General features: G+C 38.8%; 1 protein-coding gene across 2 annotated transcripts in view; it reads right to left on the reverse strand.

Annotated features, from left to right (window-relative positions):
- Positions 1-363: 363 nt before the first annotated feature.
- Elys (AT hook containing transcription factor 1 homolog) overlaps positions 364-16,872 on the reverse strand; it is a 62,361-nt gene continuing 45,852 nt past the window's right edge. For both annotated transcript variants that reach the window (XM_067780679.1, XM_067780678.1), the window contains exons 6-11: positions 15,072-15,262; positions 12,434-12,776; positions 11,753-12,360; positions 822-6,260; positions 626-761; positions 364-558 (exon numbers count right to left, since the gene is read on the reverse strand). In XM_067780679.1, coding sequence (XP_067636780.1) covers positions 509-558; positions 626-761; positions 822-6,260; positions 11,753-12,360; positions 12,434-12,776; positions 15,072-15,262 — 6,767 coding nt within the window. In that variant the 3' untranslated portion in view covers positions 364-508. The remainder of the gene's footprint in view (positions 559-625; positions 762-821; positions 6,261-11,752; positions 12,361-12,433; positions 12,777-15,071; positions 15,263-16,872) is intronic.

Genomic DNA, 16,872 nt, shown 5'->3' on the forward strand with positions numbered 1-16,872 from the left:
ATTTTGATATATGGAAGTCTATATCTATCTCGATTCCTTTATACCTGTACAACCAACCGTTATGTAATCAAAGTTAATATACTCTGTGTGCAAAGCACGATGAGTATAAAACAGGTCCGCATCTCTGCATCGTACCCCGGGCACGAATATTCTCTTTACGGCGAAGTGCGCATGCAGTTCAGATGTTAGTGAAGCGCTTAGGCTCGTTTTTTCAGTGCAAGTTCAAACTACAGTTTAAGACGCCTAGGGTTTAAACTTGCCAGTTTGGGCGCTTAAACTGAGACAAGTCAACTTTAATTGAACTCACACTGAAAAGCCGAGCCTTAGGGTAACAGATGCTGAATAACTCTAATCTTAATAATATACAAGTTTACCTTTCTTTTATTAGTTTATAATCTCACTTATTTTCCATTCTTATTTCTTTATCAGTATTAGTCTTCAATATTCAAATTGCTAGAGAGTGGTTTGAGATATAAAATTAATATTGGCCGATTGGGCTGCCATCTGATCAAGATAGTCGTTTTCTAGTTGATCTTGAACCTTTGTTTTGATTCGGGTCTGAAAAATTTTAAAATTGTAAATATTATACTTTATATGCATCCTTTCTTTCATAGAATCTACCGACCTTCTGCTTCATCTTCTTGTATGGTAGTCAAAGCGGTATTTGGCGAATCTTTTGACTCTTTGGAACGCCGCTTAAGTAAACTTCGTTCACTCCCCACCGAGCTGGCAATACTCAACAAATCATCATCGTTTTCCTCCTATGAAATAAACAATAAATATAACAAGAAAAATATTACCAAAGTTCGTTCTACACTTACCTTATCCTTCACCGAGCTGCGTGTTACACGACGAACTCTCGGTGCACCAGAAACGTTGCTCATGCGTGACGAAACTGATTCAGCGTCATCGCTATCATGCACCGTCGAGCGTGATGTGCGCCGTTTGCTGATGCGCTTTGCTGAAGGTGATGTCACAATTGCTGCTGCAGTATTATGGAGTGCTGAAATATTGAGATTTTTACTTAGTGCTGCCGATTTTTCCATTATAGCCAATTGTGTGCGTGTCAAACGGCGTGCAGCTGAATAAACTGCCGACTCTGAACTGGCGGTTTCGGTTTTTGGCTTCTTTTCAAATTCTTTCGATTGCTCTGCTGCCTGTTCGTCGTCCTGCTCATCCGCGGATTGTTGCATTGTGTCAATGCTTTCACGTCTGCGTGTTATACGTCGCATGGATCGGGGTGTACCACCTACTTCGCTGTTTAGTTCGGATGTTGCTGAATTCATGCTATTGCGTGTACGTCTGCCGCTTGGCGTGGTCGGTTGTTCCGAAACTACACTGCTTGCCACCGAAGAACTACGACGTGGACGTTTGGTTTGTTGCGCCTGTTCACTGCTACTCACAATTGATGAGTCCAATTCGCTATCTCCCGAATTTAAACGCATGCGAGAACGTGTACGTGCTGATGGTGAATCAACAATTGGTACACTTTCGTTGATGGCATCAAGCAAGGCTGAACGGCGACGTGTAACGATTTTTGCAGCAGCGACAGTATTTGGTGGCACTGAGGTGCCCCGCCCAGCACGTACAGGTGTAGTTGTGGTGCTTGCGATATTTTCATCAAGCTCATGAGGCATAGATAATCCGCGGATACTTCGTCGTGTGCGTGGTGTGCCAATCTCTTCACTGGGATGTGCAGAGCCACCACGCAAGCTACGTCGGCTACTGACGCGCGATTCGGACGTTAGCACAGTAGCTTCATGCTCTTGCTGTGCTCTAGTCTGTGGTGGCATAGAAATACATCGCTTATTGCGTTGCATTGGTGTACAAACTTCGTCTACAGGCGTCTGAATAGATTGTGTGTTGACGGCTGCCGGCACGGATGTACCACGGAGATTGCTACGCATGCGTGTTGGAGTGGATACTAACGTTTCGGCCTCTTTTTCGTTTACCTTTGAACGCAAGGACATGTGAGGTTTCGCTGAAGTTGGTGATTGTGGTAAGCCCTTTTGTTTACTGATAAGTGCATCGGTTGTCTCTTGAGTTGCGCTCTCCTTCCCAGCTTCCGTGGTTTCGTTTTCCCGCTCATTTGGTAAAGATTTCACGCACTCAATTGACATTTGCGCAACCTCTAAGATTTCCATCTGCACGCTTTCCTCCGCTTTGGTTCCTGCCACTATTTTAATTGAAGAATTAATGGGATCTTCAATTTCACTGAGACCCGCCTCATTAACGTGCAGTTTAATTGGATCTTCGTCTTCTGGCTCTTTCTCAGAGTTGTTTGGTGTTGGTTTCCGCAATTTCTCTGGCACGATATCTTCGGCTTTTTCCGCTGCCTTTTGCACATGCTGTTCCGTTTTTTTGTCTTCCACTATTTCCTCTGCCTTTGTGCTAGTGGATGAAGATGGTGCATCTTTTTCAGTTTTTGCAGCATCACTCGTGTGTGCGACTATGCTTGCGGATGCCATAAGAGGAATTCTTTCACTGTCACTTTGTTCGAAATCTTCATTTATTGATGCTTCTTCTACGTCGAGTTTGGCGCTAAAGGTGTTATTTAACTCATTGGCTTTAGTCGATGTGCTGGCTGGTTCAGCATCTATTTCTAACTCACGTTTTGTGGTATCTTTCAAACTCTCACTTGATCCCTCGGCATCACAATGGAAAACATCGCCACTAAGTTCCTCGTATACATTCTTTGAGTTTGCTTTGTATGCGCTTACTTTGAGCTCTTGGCTAATAATTTCCGACTCGTTTTGCATGCAGACCCCGCGGCTGGAATAGAAACTCTTCTCTTCGGCATCCGCATGCTGTTCGTCTTTGGACTTTACAAATTCGACAGTTTCACTCATTACCAGCTCTTTATAGTCATTACAATTGGATGTGGCTTCCTCAACGACAATTCTACTTTCAATTTCCACTGATCCGTCGTGCACACTTTGAGACGAATCGTTGGTTTCACTCTGTGGATCAAATGAATTATTTTCAGTGTTTGAGTTTTGCTTCGTATATTCTCCTTCTTCATCCGTGTTCTTCCCTTTCTCATCTGTTTCGCACGGATTTTCTTCCTGTCCTTCCGTGGATTTAGACGTTGCACTATTTTTTTCACTGCTATTAGCTTCGTTGACAACTTCTACGGGAGATGATGAATCGTGGTTTTCATCTCTATCATCATCCCAATTTTCATCGTCTTCTTCTACTTCATCTGTACTCTCACCATCGTCCTCGTATTCGCCTTCATATTCGTCCTCATCGTCATCGTCGTCATCATCTTCATCCCCATGATCCACAGGACCGGGTACATAATCGTCTACATCGTCAGCGTCTACGTCGGAGTCAAATGCTTCGTTATTCGCGGACATATGATCCGACGAAGTTGAGGATGATAAAATAATGACACTGCTGTCATTACTTTCATTGGCACTGACTTGTTCGTTGCGCTCTACAATTTCAGCACGTCGGCTTTTATAAAAAGCCATCATATCATTTGAGTCCTCGACATCAGCATCTTCATCGCCATACACTGTCTGCTGCGTTGTTATGCACAAGTCGGTCTCAGCTTCAGTGCCATATACAAATTGCTCATCTTCGTCGACGTCGCCTTCATTTTCAACTTCCACTTCCTCAGCCATGTCCATTACTTCAACTGTGTCCATAGATTTCAACATGGCGGCCTTCTGCTTGGTGTTACCAGCTTCTATAGTAGTGGCTTGCATAGTAACATGGGATTTGATATGAGGTAGGGTAAATTCATAAGAGCTCATGCCCAGTGTAGTATCGGTCATAGGCTGCTGTTGTACTGCCTCTGCGGTGTGCGGTTCAGCGAACTCATTGATTGACTGAAGCAGCGCATATGATTTTGTATCATTTGCCATTTTATCGGTCTCATCAGTGCCGTCTGCCAACATGCATTCTTCTTCAATACAAAAACTGCCTACCATTGTGCTGCACTCGGAGAGTTTGGCACGTGTTGCTGGCATTTTGGTTTCATCAAAGCTTAGCTTTGACTGTGTAGGATACAGTTTTGAAGATGAACTACGTGGCGTAAAATCTCTGCTTGCCAAAGATACGACTGATTTTATTTCGAGAATGGGTTTGTCAACGACTGTCGATTTCGAAGTGTTAACAGCTGTAGAGGATGTAACACTAACATAACCACTGCTTGTCTGATTTTTTAAATTGCTCTGTGGTGGTATTTGGTGCTGGCTTTCTTCGTGTTTATCTTCATCTTCCCTCAGCTGTGTGAGTAACTCTATTTCTGGTGTACGACTTTGACTCCGTTCGGCTGAGAGACGAGCAAGTGGTTTACGTGGCTGTGGACCACTTAATCGGAATATTTTAGCTGATGTAGTTTGAACGACCGCGGAAGGACTAAACGTTTTTATGGGCTGTGGTGCAGACGGTGATGGCACATCCGCGGCGATTAAAGAATTGTTACGCGAGGAAAGGGGCGAGTAGAAATTTTCTTCTTCCTCTTCTTCTTGATCTTCTTGCTCTGAATGAGCTTTGTTCTTATTATCAATCTTTTCCGACTTCTCATTTACCTGCTGCTGCCTATGGTCTTTTATACAGCTTTGAGCAGCAAACTTAGATATAGGGTCTTCGTGATGCACTTCAATAACTACTTCATCAACAATTTCATCTTCTGCAATTTCTTCGTCATCCTGCTTTAACTCTTTCGGCACCTCCACCGTCACAGCGACAAGTTTTGATGTTACAGCAAAGTCCTCTTCATTTTCGTCCACACTTGTAGTTGTTGTTACTATGCGTCGACGGCTTATAATTGGTTGTGTTTCTAGAGTTTGCAGTTTTTGTAAATTTTCACATTTATTCGTCGTTGTGTTGCTGCTTTCTTCAGTTATTTCCGTCGCCGGCAATTTGAAGCGTAAATTCTTATTCTCCTCTAGCATTGTGTGCAGGTCGCGTCTCAGACTCTGTGCGCGCTCATTTCTATCCGGTGTATTTGATGTCTTCAATATGCTATGCAGCTCTGACATAGCACGCGCTCCTGGCGAACGGTTCACTCGACTTCCGTCATATGATGCAAGTACTTGTCGACGCGATGTCGTTAGCGGCTGAGCTAAATGTACTGCGGTCGCCACAGTAGTTTTATTTTTCGTTGACTTTTCTTTCGGCTCCTGCTCTTCCTGTGCTGCTGGCGGCTGCAAATCGAATCCCTGTGCAGTCAACTGACTAGCAGATTTATTATTCTGTATGAAGTGACCAAGATTTTCTACGATCTCTTGACCCAATAAGCGACGCCGTTTACGCGGTTGGGGTATTATATTCTGCGCAATAGGCGGCGTCTCAGCTGCTTCCATATCATCTTGTTCCAACTCGCTTTCGACTAAAGTGCGTTTCTCAGTCGCTCTATAGGGTTGTGGATATGAGACATCGGTGGGAGCAAATTGTGCCCGTTGGAAATTGCACGTTTCCGCTTGTGGTTTTCGTAAGAAAGGCGCATTGTTTGCACTAAGCAATGAATTGGCGGCATTTGAACCTGAGCCACGCTCACCATTTAAATCCATTTCACCCCAATAGTATGTAGCGAAGTGTGCACTTAACGCTGAGCTATGATAAATTCCACCGAGTAAATTATTGGCATTCTGCTTTATAAGCTGACAACTTAGCGGTAGAGGGGAGTGATTGTCAGCTTCCTTCCTTTTGATTTTATTCTTTATGCGGAAGTAAACATCTGTCAGACCTTGGGTTACGGGCGCCATTGTCGTATTGAAGGCGGAAAGCACTAAATTTGGCGTGTCGGTATTGCCCACTACGCCGCTACTGTTTTCGTGAGCACCATAATGCCCGCGCATGCTCTTCGCACGTGAAAGCTCATCCAAATATGAGACGGCTTCAATATATTTAGATTTTTGCAGTAGATAGACGAAATGCAGATTCTCAGCGCCATGTGTTTTACTATTACGTAATATGCGTTGCACCAACTCTCCCTCACGCTCAGTGAGCGCCAAATCACGTATGACGCCATATTTGCCAGCACAGAGGCATATGTTAAAGAAACACTCTAATAGCTTGTCATCCTGTTTAGTGCGTGCAAAATGAAAAGCCTCGGAAATGAGATCGTTAGCTAAGAGTGTATTCAACTTGAGTATGGGCGCGATGAGTGTGGGACGTGCCTCAAGTATGCGTAGAGCATAGTTAGCGGCGTTCTGTGTAAGCAATGATTCAATCAGTAACTCCACCATCCACTGAGGGTAGGACCGATTATTGTTAAAGGGTGATATGAACTCGTCGACAGCGGGCTAGAAAATAATTGAAGCAATTGGAATAACAAAATGTCATTAATCCTACGGATACCGCGAAGTATGAGGCAGTAAATGGATTCACAGCCCAGACATGCAGGACTTATCGATAACTACCCTGCGTTTTTAAGGTGTTTCTTTTCTGTGAAAAATATTACCCTCATGTTGCATTCTTCAATTGTAACTTTTAAACTAGATCACCTGGCGCTCTGCAAAATAGCTGTATTTGTGCGTAATAGTAACCCTTTTATTATTCAGTGAGAAATCTTTTGTGACAGGAACATACAAACTAACAAAAGACCTGAGAAGAACCAACAAGGCGACATTATCCGTGTTCTTTTTATACGCGTATACGTTTACGTTTGCGCGTGAAAAAACGCTTATCATCGCTTAGATAATGCTTAGGATACCCATCTTGCGGCAAATAGCTACTTAGGAGACCCATCTAGCGGCAAATAGCTACTTAGGAGACCCATCTGGCGGCAACTAGCTACACAAAATGTTGTACCGAAAAGCGGACTGTGTTGTATGGCTGTGTATAACCTATAGCTGAATCGGTTGCGATGAATAGTGGGCACACACCATTTTTAGAGGTGATACACCGTTGAAATACACATATGTTATCGACCCAAGTGGCAAGGTAAAACTTTAACTGAAGTTCAAACTCGCAATGAAAACCCCACCTTAAACCCTTAAATAATATCAACCACGGCAACAGGCAAACCACTATGAATATGCAACCTCAAATTCAAGAATCTCAATTTAGCATTGAAAGAAATCTGGTTTTTATGCCCCTATTACCGTTTACAACTCAACTCTGGTTGGGTTGAAATTTCGCATTTGGTATTACAGATTACAACTCAACCTGTCAAAAAAAAATGTCGGTTGAGTTGTCTAGTCTAACAACTTTTTGTGGCATTACCGTTTACAACGTTTTGTTAGTGTAGTTGTCAAAGACGTCAAAATCTTACAACTGATTACTAGCAGTTGTCTCATACAATTTTGCAGTTGTTTTGAAAAAATTTAACGTTTGAGAAGACGGTTCGCCACCTAATTTTTAAGAAAAATTTTCAAAGTTGGTATCAAAAGACGCGTTTCGACCTCCGATTTAAGAATCCGAAAACAAAAATTAAAAATTTAATTTCTATAATATCATTTCGGTTCAAATTTTTATGTGGTTATATTTTGCCAGATTTTTAGTATACATTAATGCAGAAAGTCGTTGGACCTACCCAGGGCTATTGTTACAAATCGCGGCCAAAGGCCGCCAACACCGAAACATCTTCTGTGCAAAAAAAAATCGTGGATCGGGCTTAATATTTCGGACCCTCGGGCATTTTGTTAGTTTTTGTAAATATTTTGCGACAGAAATAAAATTTTTAATTTCCGCTTTCGATGCCTAAAAACGGAGATCGAAACGCGTCTTTTGATACCACCTTTGATAAGAGTTAGATGGTGCACGGGCTCATAAAACGTTACAAAAACAAAAAATTTAAAACCGGTAGTTAAACATTTTTTAATCAAACAATAATCAAAAATTTTGTGCACATTTATAGAAAAAACAACGTTTAAGCGAAGGATTACATTGAATAACTTTTTGACTTTATGGAGCAACATTCCGAAGTTGGACGAGGCTGGCCGCAGTACGGATGCAGCCAAACTAGGTCAAATTATGGTTTTAATCCACTTCGCACAAATATACTCCTCAATAATATCTAAAACCAGTCCAACACCAAAATCATTTCCACAGCATTTTTGATAGCTGCCATCAGCAAGGAATCTGAATGTGGCGCATAATTTTTAAATAGGGGTACAGCCTTCCCTCGAAACGGTTTGCGGAAATGGTCGTTAATTTTGTTTAGTAATGAGTAACATGCTTCCTTTGAAATCTGCAAAATAACTTCATTTGAAGCTCATCATTTGTCACTTAAACATTTTCTTACTTGGTGCTTGGTAGTTCCAATGGATTGGAATGACCACGAGAATGTTTTCCGTATTCGCGACATGTTAATCACCAACATTTTCGCCATTATAAAATAGATTTCATATCATATATTATCTTGTATTAACAAAATAACTTTTGCAAATGCTTAAATTTTCGCCACAAATTGATCAGCTGTTCACTTATCTGTCAAATTATCACTTTCTGAAGTTGGCAGCACCAATTCAACTTCAACTGAAATAAGTTGTAATTCGTAATACCAAACAGGAGTTGAGTTGTCTGAAAGTTGAGTTGTTTTAATTACAACCCAACTAAGTTGAGTTGTATACCGTAATAGGGGCATTAGATCTACACTTAAAAAACCTATCGACAGCTTCAAAGCGACTTTCACGCAGCTTTGCCATTTTAAGAGTAATTCCAAAAGTAAGGGGAATTTTGAATGTTCGTGTATGTATTTTGCGGAACTCTATGTTAGGTTGCGAGGACTTTTATTTTTTTAAAATAACCTGTCATGAAAGTTCTAAAATACATTCATTAGCTTCAAAATTTCGTGTTTTCAGTGTATAAACCTTTTTTTTAATCTGGTAACAATACAAGTAAAGTCAAACCCCAGAATTAACGAAATTGCGCTAAGTGCGGCTGTGTACGAGCAGCATTTGCTGCAGTAGTGTTACTTGTTATGACATAACATCAAGTTCTTCGGCAAAGTTTGAGCAGCTTTGTCATTTAGCTGAATGGAATCTTGACAATCTATTGATCATCACTTGCGAATTAAAGCAACATACTGTGACGAATATTAGCATCACTAAGTGATACTAAATAAATAAAGGCACAACAATAAAGCAAGCTGCCACTCTTGTGTACGTAAACAAATCAATCAACATTTACACACATACATATAAGGCAACGAAGGGATACAAACACATGTAGTCATCAGCCGAAGTAGTACTCACGCATACACCCGCATATGGCTATAAGATAGACATAAACTACAAATATATATGTATATAGAAATTACCAAGCAGGAGATACAGCAGTTCTAGAAGGCGAAACGTCTAGACTTTAGTAGAGATATGCGAATGAAGCAACGGAGAGTATGAAATCAACGCAAGCTGAACAATAAGGAATCAGTTTAATTTAAACACGCTATCAGTTGCGAAGTGAAGTATAATAGTACTACTCCCAAAGTAATCTAATAAAGACCATTTGGCAATACAGAATCAGCCCAATCACGCAATCCATCGTAGGCTGCTTTTTCGGGAAAGTTACGAAATTGCTATCATGCAATTTGAACGTGTTTCCGAACGTCTCCGAAAGTAAGTAAATAAATTCGAAATTCGTACGGTGGCATCATTGAATTCACTCGGAACGTAAACTTTTGACGTTTATTTGAAATTTTCTACGACAAGTTCTTGCCAACGGAGAAAATTTACGAAACGAATGTTACGAATTCGAATGTTACGAATCCCGAAAAAGCCTACGATGGATTGCGTGATTGGGCTGAATATTGGAGTGATTTATTCAAAATTTTAGCGATTCGAACGTTAGCAGGTTTTAAATAAGCGGAACTTCACAAAATTCGTTACAATACAAATTTTCACTGCGCTATCGCAGCACATTACATCAGCTTGAGTATCAACAACATTTCATCAATTAAGTAGCACTTTATCAACACTTCTGTTATTATTTGGCGGCTCGAACACACCCTGCTTCTTTATCGAAGCGCAATTTTATATTTGCAAAGAAATTACGATTTCCTAATATCAATTTCCTCGATATTTATTTCCGAAATATAAAAATCTTCGCACAATTGGAACAATTCACAAAAGTGTCGTATTAATGTAAAATTTTAAGATTTGAGGGTTTACAATATAAAATTTGAATAAAGCATAGCACACTCGGCGAATGAGACACCTTGTAAATTGCCTAAATGAAATTTGTTATTACAGCTATGAAATGGTTTAATTAATTATTTAATAGCCGTGTTTTTTTTTACATGTGTATATATCTACATTTGCGGGTAAAAGAAACGCTTATCATAACTTATATATTGTTTAGGTGACCCACCTAGCGGCAATTATTGAAGAATCGCGGCTGTGGTTAAATAGCTCGGTACAAAACGGGTTGTGCTTAATAGCGGAGACACGCACCTCTGCTGGCCATAGTGTAACCCATAGCGAAATCGGTTGCGATGAATCGTGGACACACACACATTTCAGTCATAAAATGGAGAATAGGGTAGAGATAATATGGAGAGACACATTTCAGTTTGCAACTGAGTATAATGCATACGTAACAATTTCATAAGTGTAGATAAAGTTATGCACTTAGCAGTCCATATAAAGTTTATGTGCATATGAATATACACAAAAAACCTAAGGTGAAATAAACTCCGAAGATATTTTTGACCCAACTTTTATTTTAATTTGCTTCGCGCTCCGTTTAATTTTCCTTACAAACTGGCGAGACGGGTCTTACATGTTTTATGCCGACTCCGATCAGCACCTGAGTTTTCACTGAGAAGCTTTTCATGGCAGAAATACGCTTAGAGTGCTTGCAAAATCACTGCTGAGGGGCGACCCCACTTAGAAAAACATTCTTCTAATTGAAAAACTTGTATCTAAAATTTTGATGTTGCTTTGTCCCGGGCCGTGATCTCAGGATCTTCGGTTTGGGAGGCTGAATACGCTACCACCACACCACAGCAGCCGCATATGTATATGCATGTAAAAAATACACAGCCAATGTAGCGAACTTATGCCGGGTTTTTCAGTGCGAGTTTAAACTCCAGTTAAAGTTGACTTGAGTTTAGCCTTGCCACTTTGTTGGATAATATACAATTTTGCTGCTCATCTAAGCTTAAGCGACCGAAGTGGCAGGGTTAAGCTCTAGTCAACTTTAACTGGAGTTTAAACTCGCATTGAAAAACCGAGCAAGCTTACTTGTAAACTCCAGTAAATTGGAATAGTTAGTATGTAGTGTGCATTCACATATGTTACAATAACGAAACTCACTCAAGCTCGCAAATGCCTCGTAGCCATCATATATGTATGTATGTAATACTCTTATATTGCTAGCATGACTTTTGAATTCGAAATCAAAAAAAGACAGGCTACAAAATTTGTGTGATTGTAGCAGCCTAAGACCACGTTTACACATGCACTAATCTACAACAAATCCTCAATAGATAATCTATGCGTTTACATTCACTCCATCCCTAGGAGCTAGATTATTATCCGCCAAGTTTTAACGTTTGTCTTTTATTTCGTAGTTTGCATTCTAGAGGTGGGTGGCATTTTTTCTTTGAAAACGGATCGGCATCTCAAACATTTTTTCATGCTTACAGTTTATCTTAGAGAAAAATGTATAAGGGAAAACCGCCCAGTGAAAAATCTCAATTTCCGCTTGTCTTGCATGATTGTGAAAGCCTATTGGTACAGACACAGCTAGCCATAGCAGCTCGTACTGCATTTGGCTTACATATCGAGTTTTAGAATAGGTTCTTCCGACTATATTCATTGAATACACGAAAATATACATCACTACTTACCATAAAAAGACCATGATCTAAATTCCAAAGCGATTGCACCGTTTTAATCAAAGTAGCAGTCAATTTAAAAACACTTGGGAACTTTACAAAACTTTCCACAATCTCCTTATGCGCCTGCTCATCGATTGTCATATGTAAGTCCAAAAAGAAATACAACAAAATAGCACATTTGCTCTCGAATTCCATTTCCGGCACAAGCATAACACGTAACATTGCCTCGATTGAAGGTGGTGGATAAAGACCATTACCACCATTCTCCAACCAACATTCTCGTAAACTATCGCCTTTACATTCATGCGCGATTAGTGCATCTATGAAGAGTAAACGACAACTACCAGTCTTTTTAGATATGAAACTATCATTAATGCTAGCAAAAAATTTGCGTTTTCGCTCATTTAGATCCTTTAAATTACTGTAGGGATATTGAATGATATTGCTAGTAACAACTTTGATGGCTGGAGATTTCGCATGCAAATTATAAGGACTATATGTATTACGTTTACGTTGCATTTCGGGGAGCAAACCAATATTAAGCAGCCATAGCAGAACATCTTGATATTCGGATGCCATACGAATAGATTTGTGCTGCGTTTCGAGATTGACGTAAACTAGTTCGTCGAGAACACAGAAAATAAAAGAGAGTATAATTTTGTTAATCATTTTTTAATTTGACTTACTTACTTTTGTCTGGTATATAACGCTTGCCAATGGACAGCACCTCACTCAACAAATCACCCAACAATTTTAGCTGGCGCGTTAGGAAGCACAATTCTTTTTGCTCACGTTTATCTAATGGATACCCGTTATAGTCGAAAAGTCCCTTAGATAGATCATTGGAACGTGTTTTGATGTCAGTAGCACGCTTCCATATCCAGTCGGTTAGTGTTGAGAGTGAAACGCCGGTGGTGGAATTTAAATTACTGCCCACAAAACTTCCATCTGCCCAGCATTTGGCGCAATCGCGTAGTAAACTAAAACAACTGTGCTCCAGAGAAACCGATAAAATTGTTTCGAATATGGAAAGCTGTAATGAGAATATGTGTAAGCTTTTTATACTTTGCAGTAGGTGGCACTGTGCAACAATTTCGGGGTAATTGTATATGAGGAAATAGCTAGCAGGAACGGAGTATTTTTATTCCCTCCAGTAACGGTTTTTGATGAATATTTCAAAAATTAAAAGAATTTATTTATAAAACAAGAGTTTAACACGTTCGCAGACGCCAACAAATTTCAGTAAGTAACAAAAACAGGCAGGCAATTATATTTGAAACTAGTTCCAATATCCAAAAGCTGATTACATATAATATACTATAATAGCGGTAAAAATGTCGTGTTTTAGCCGTTATATACAATGAGTGTTATAGTATTCAAGATGATATTTGACCGTAGAACGAAATAGATCGGCATGTTATAGAATTGAAAATTAAATGCATTGGCCCGTAATCATAGTCGCTGACTAAAATACTCTTTAGTTAATATCTTGCCTAAATTAAAAATGGGATTTAAAATTTTGGTCTGTCATAGACATATTAAACACAGTTTTCAGCTAAAATAAGCATGGACAGGGTATCCGCATGAAAAAAGGCATTGATTGGCGCTATGAAGAAATTTTTTAGAAGTTTTAAAAGTGTACCATGTTCCTTACAACCGTGGTTACTTGACTCCACGTATAAAAAGGGGTGATTTTTTACTTGACAAAAACTCTTACAATACCACCAAAATTGTCAAAGGAGTACCTGAAAACGCGTTTTGATCATAATCCGGTGGCGGATAATTATCATTCAATTGTATTTAAAAGTTATTAGCAAACGTTCTGTAAAAATTCGCTGTTTTTTATCAGCCGTCAATTTAAAATTGAGTGCACAATCTATTATTTGAACATGAACATACTTATTTAAAGAAAATTTACTTAATTTCGTTCTTAAAAAATTATTTAAATCTCACAACATAAACGAATAGGTAGTTAAAACGGGTTTGGGCTCCTTAAAGCAAAGGAAGCAACAAGGCTATTCACTCATACACTCGTATTCATATTGAATTGTTTATATAGTTTGTAAGAATGTTGTAAAGAAAAGTTGTTTGCATTAAGACAGATGTGACGGCCAAAATGATGCAAACCTTAAATGTTAGGTGGCCCTAACCGTTCAAGCCGTTTAATTAATAGACCCGAAGCCAATAAGGGATATGTCTAACCTCGATACTAGTAAGTATGCAGGACATTCAATGATAATCAGGTTAAATGAAATTTAGGTTTGTTTTCGCAAAGTCAGCAGAAATAAAGGGAGTTTAGTATAATTTTCCATAGGAAAGAAGTGACCTAGAATGTTGAGCCATTGTACATTGGGACCTGCAAAGTGTAAGTCCCTTTTACATTAGAAAATCATTGAACTTAAGTCGATCATGACATAGACTAATAGCGTGATAAAGGAGGGAGTTCTACAACAGCGTCCGTACCAAGCAGTTCTTAAAATTTTTGTTGCTAATTCTTGATGTATTCCGTGTTTTATTTCACGCTTTTAAGAGGAATTGGCAAATGTAAAGGGGAATAGAAGACACAAAAGGAAATGTCAGCAGAATTGAATTCAAGAATTCTAATGTAATTCAATAATTAGAAGTCGTCGGAAATAAGAAATTGTTCTTTTATTAATAGATATTCACAAAAAAAAACGCCTATTTATTTCTAAATTTAATGCCAAAATCAGTATAGGATGCTACTTTTTCCTCAAAAGATTCTAAAATATCAAAACTCACAAATATCTATGAACGCGGAATAGTCTTATTTAAAGATTTCGCATATGTGGAGCCAAGTAACCATCGCCCAACCAATTGTGTAATTTTCTTCACAAACATATTAATACGCATTCTAGGTATAATAAATATGTTCGTGACGTATATTTGCTTGGCGGGGAAGCCCTTTTTCACTTCCATTAAAGTTCATCGCGTTTAAATAGCAAATTGTTTAATTTCTCGCAACTTTTGACAGCAGACCACCAACTTAAAACCTATTTTAAAAAATTAAAATCGCGCTCAGGTCATTTTAAATTTAAAATACTTTTTTAGAGATAAAATAGTGTTTAAGTGGACTATAACCGACTTTGAATGATAATTAATTTAGAACCATGTTTAAAACAATAAAACTCTATTTTATTTCGACTATGACTACGCGCCATTAACTCTTCATACAAATAATAAAAAGGAGTTTATATCTGACAACTACTACTCAAATACTGAAGTGAAACTATTACACCCGCGGAGAGTATTCCAAAATTGTTGCACAGTTTAACGCATGAATTACGTATGTAACTTTATATTAACCAACCCGCGAAAAAGTGGAATCCACATTCAATTCGGAAAATTGAGGTAATAAACGTGTACGTAAGATCTCTCTAAAATACATATCCGGCTCTAGGAAAATACTCGAATTACTAGCACGCAGTACATTAATAATTTTATTTTGCGCACCAATCCAGGTATAACCCAGCGTACCTTGTTCCAACAAGAGTAGGAAATCTGTAGGGAAAGATGAAAAGGTTAAAAATAAACACGTAAGGACAGAATTATCTACGGCTTCGTCGAATGCTTTTTCTTTTCTTGATACGCCTTATATCTGAAAAATTTGCGCTACGGATCAATACCTTTTTATAAAAAAACAATGCTTGGTGCGATGTACCACCAGAGAGATTTAGGACAGAGCTGCTATTTCAGTTTGCGTCGTTCGGCAACTACAAGGCACTTTTTTCTTAAGTATTTTAATGTGGCTTTTCTGTGACTTGAAACCCAGGACCTTCGGTGTGTTCCTCTTCTTCAACAAGATATGCGATACCGACGCGCTATACGATAACTAACACTTCCAAAATTTGGTCAAAACTAACACTTTCGGTAAGTAGCTTACAAAAATTAGCAATTTCCTTCTTTATCTAAACGGTGTAGGTTTGTTAAAGGGACTTTGAGTGAAAAACATATTTTGCAAAAACTGAATCCCGCGTATCATTTAAGCTCTCGGACCTTAATATGTAACTCAATTCGAAAGAAATTTCTTTCGCATTTGAAAATAAATGTATGTAATTTGACAGCTTTCTAATCGAGTTACAGAACAAGGCACCTGTTCTGCTTTACTTTTACTGAGATCCAGCCTTCCTCCTCCTGTCCCTACCAACTCAATGGAGGTTCCCTTCTTCTGATCCAAAATGTGAGTGTCGATAAGATTACTTTCTGGCCTCAAGCGTCATCCATTTGCATTGCATGACCCGTCCAGCGAATCCTTTGGGATTTTATTCGTTGCACTATCTACATATCTACGTAAAACTCATACAGCTCATCATTAGATCTCTTCCTGTAAGTCATTTCAGAATTATCACTGGCCCCATGTTTGGTGACTGAAATAAAAACTCATCTATGAAATAATCCCTATTGGCAGCTGCCCATATTTTTATACTCAGCCACGGTTGCCCCACCATGTTTTCATTTGGGACCAAAATTCATCCAAAAAAACGACCAAATCTCAGAAAAAAGGACCAAATTTTTGTTTTATTTGATTTTGATACAAGCAATTCACAAAAGTGTCGAGTCGTTGTTAAATATAAAATTTCAAGATGTTTCCATGGTTTCCTATAAAAAAATTTAATAAACTTAGCGAATAGGAGACTGAATTCAAACTGCACAAACAAAATCACTACTTTAAGTTGTTATATTTTCAAATTTCTAGGATAAGTCGATGCCCGCACCAACTATACGTTTTAAACGTAGTTTTGCTGACAAAGCTCTTAGTCCCAGCATTATGTTGTTGATTGGAAAGAAATAAAATGTATAGCGCAGTTAGGTTTTAGTAAGAAAAGCCTCAAAAATTTGCGTTTTGGTGTAGCCGAACTATGATCAAACTCAGTAGATCATAAATGATGCTTACTTTTCCGCTCAACGTTGAAATTTCATACCAAAGCCTAGATTTAGTAAGTGTGATTTTGAAAAACTCACATTTACTGAATCTAGCCCCAGGCTTCAGATTAAAAATCAAACGTCTTAAAAGTTTCAACCAGGGGCGGAAACTGTTATTCCTTTTATAATATAATTCCTGGCAAAACTATTAATTTTGGACTTTTAATATATTTGGATCAAGATAAAAA

The sequence above is a fragment of the Eurosta solidaginis genome, chromosome 4, assembly GCF_040869045.1.
Source record: "Eurosta solidaginis isolate ZX-2024a chromosome 4, ASM4086904v1, whole genome shotgun sequence".
In the NCBI taxonomy this organism is placed as follows: Eukaryota; Metazoa; Arthropoda; class Insecta; order Diptera; family Tephritidae; genus Eurosta; species Eurosta solidaginis.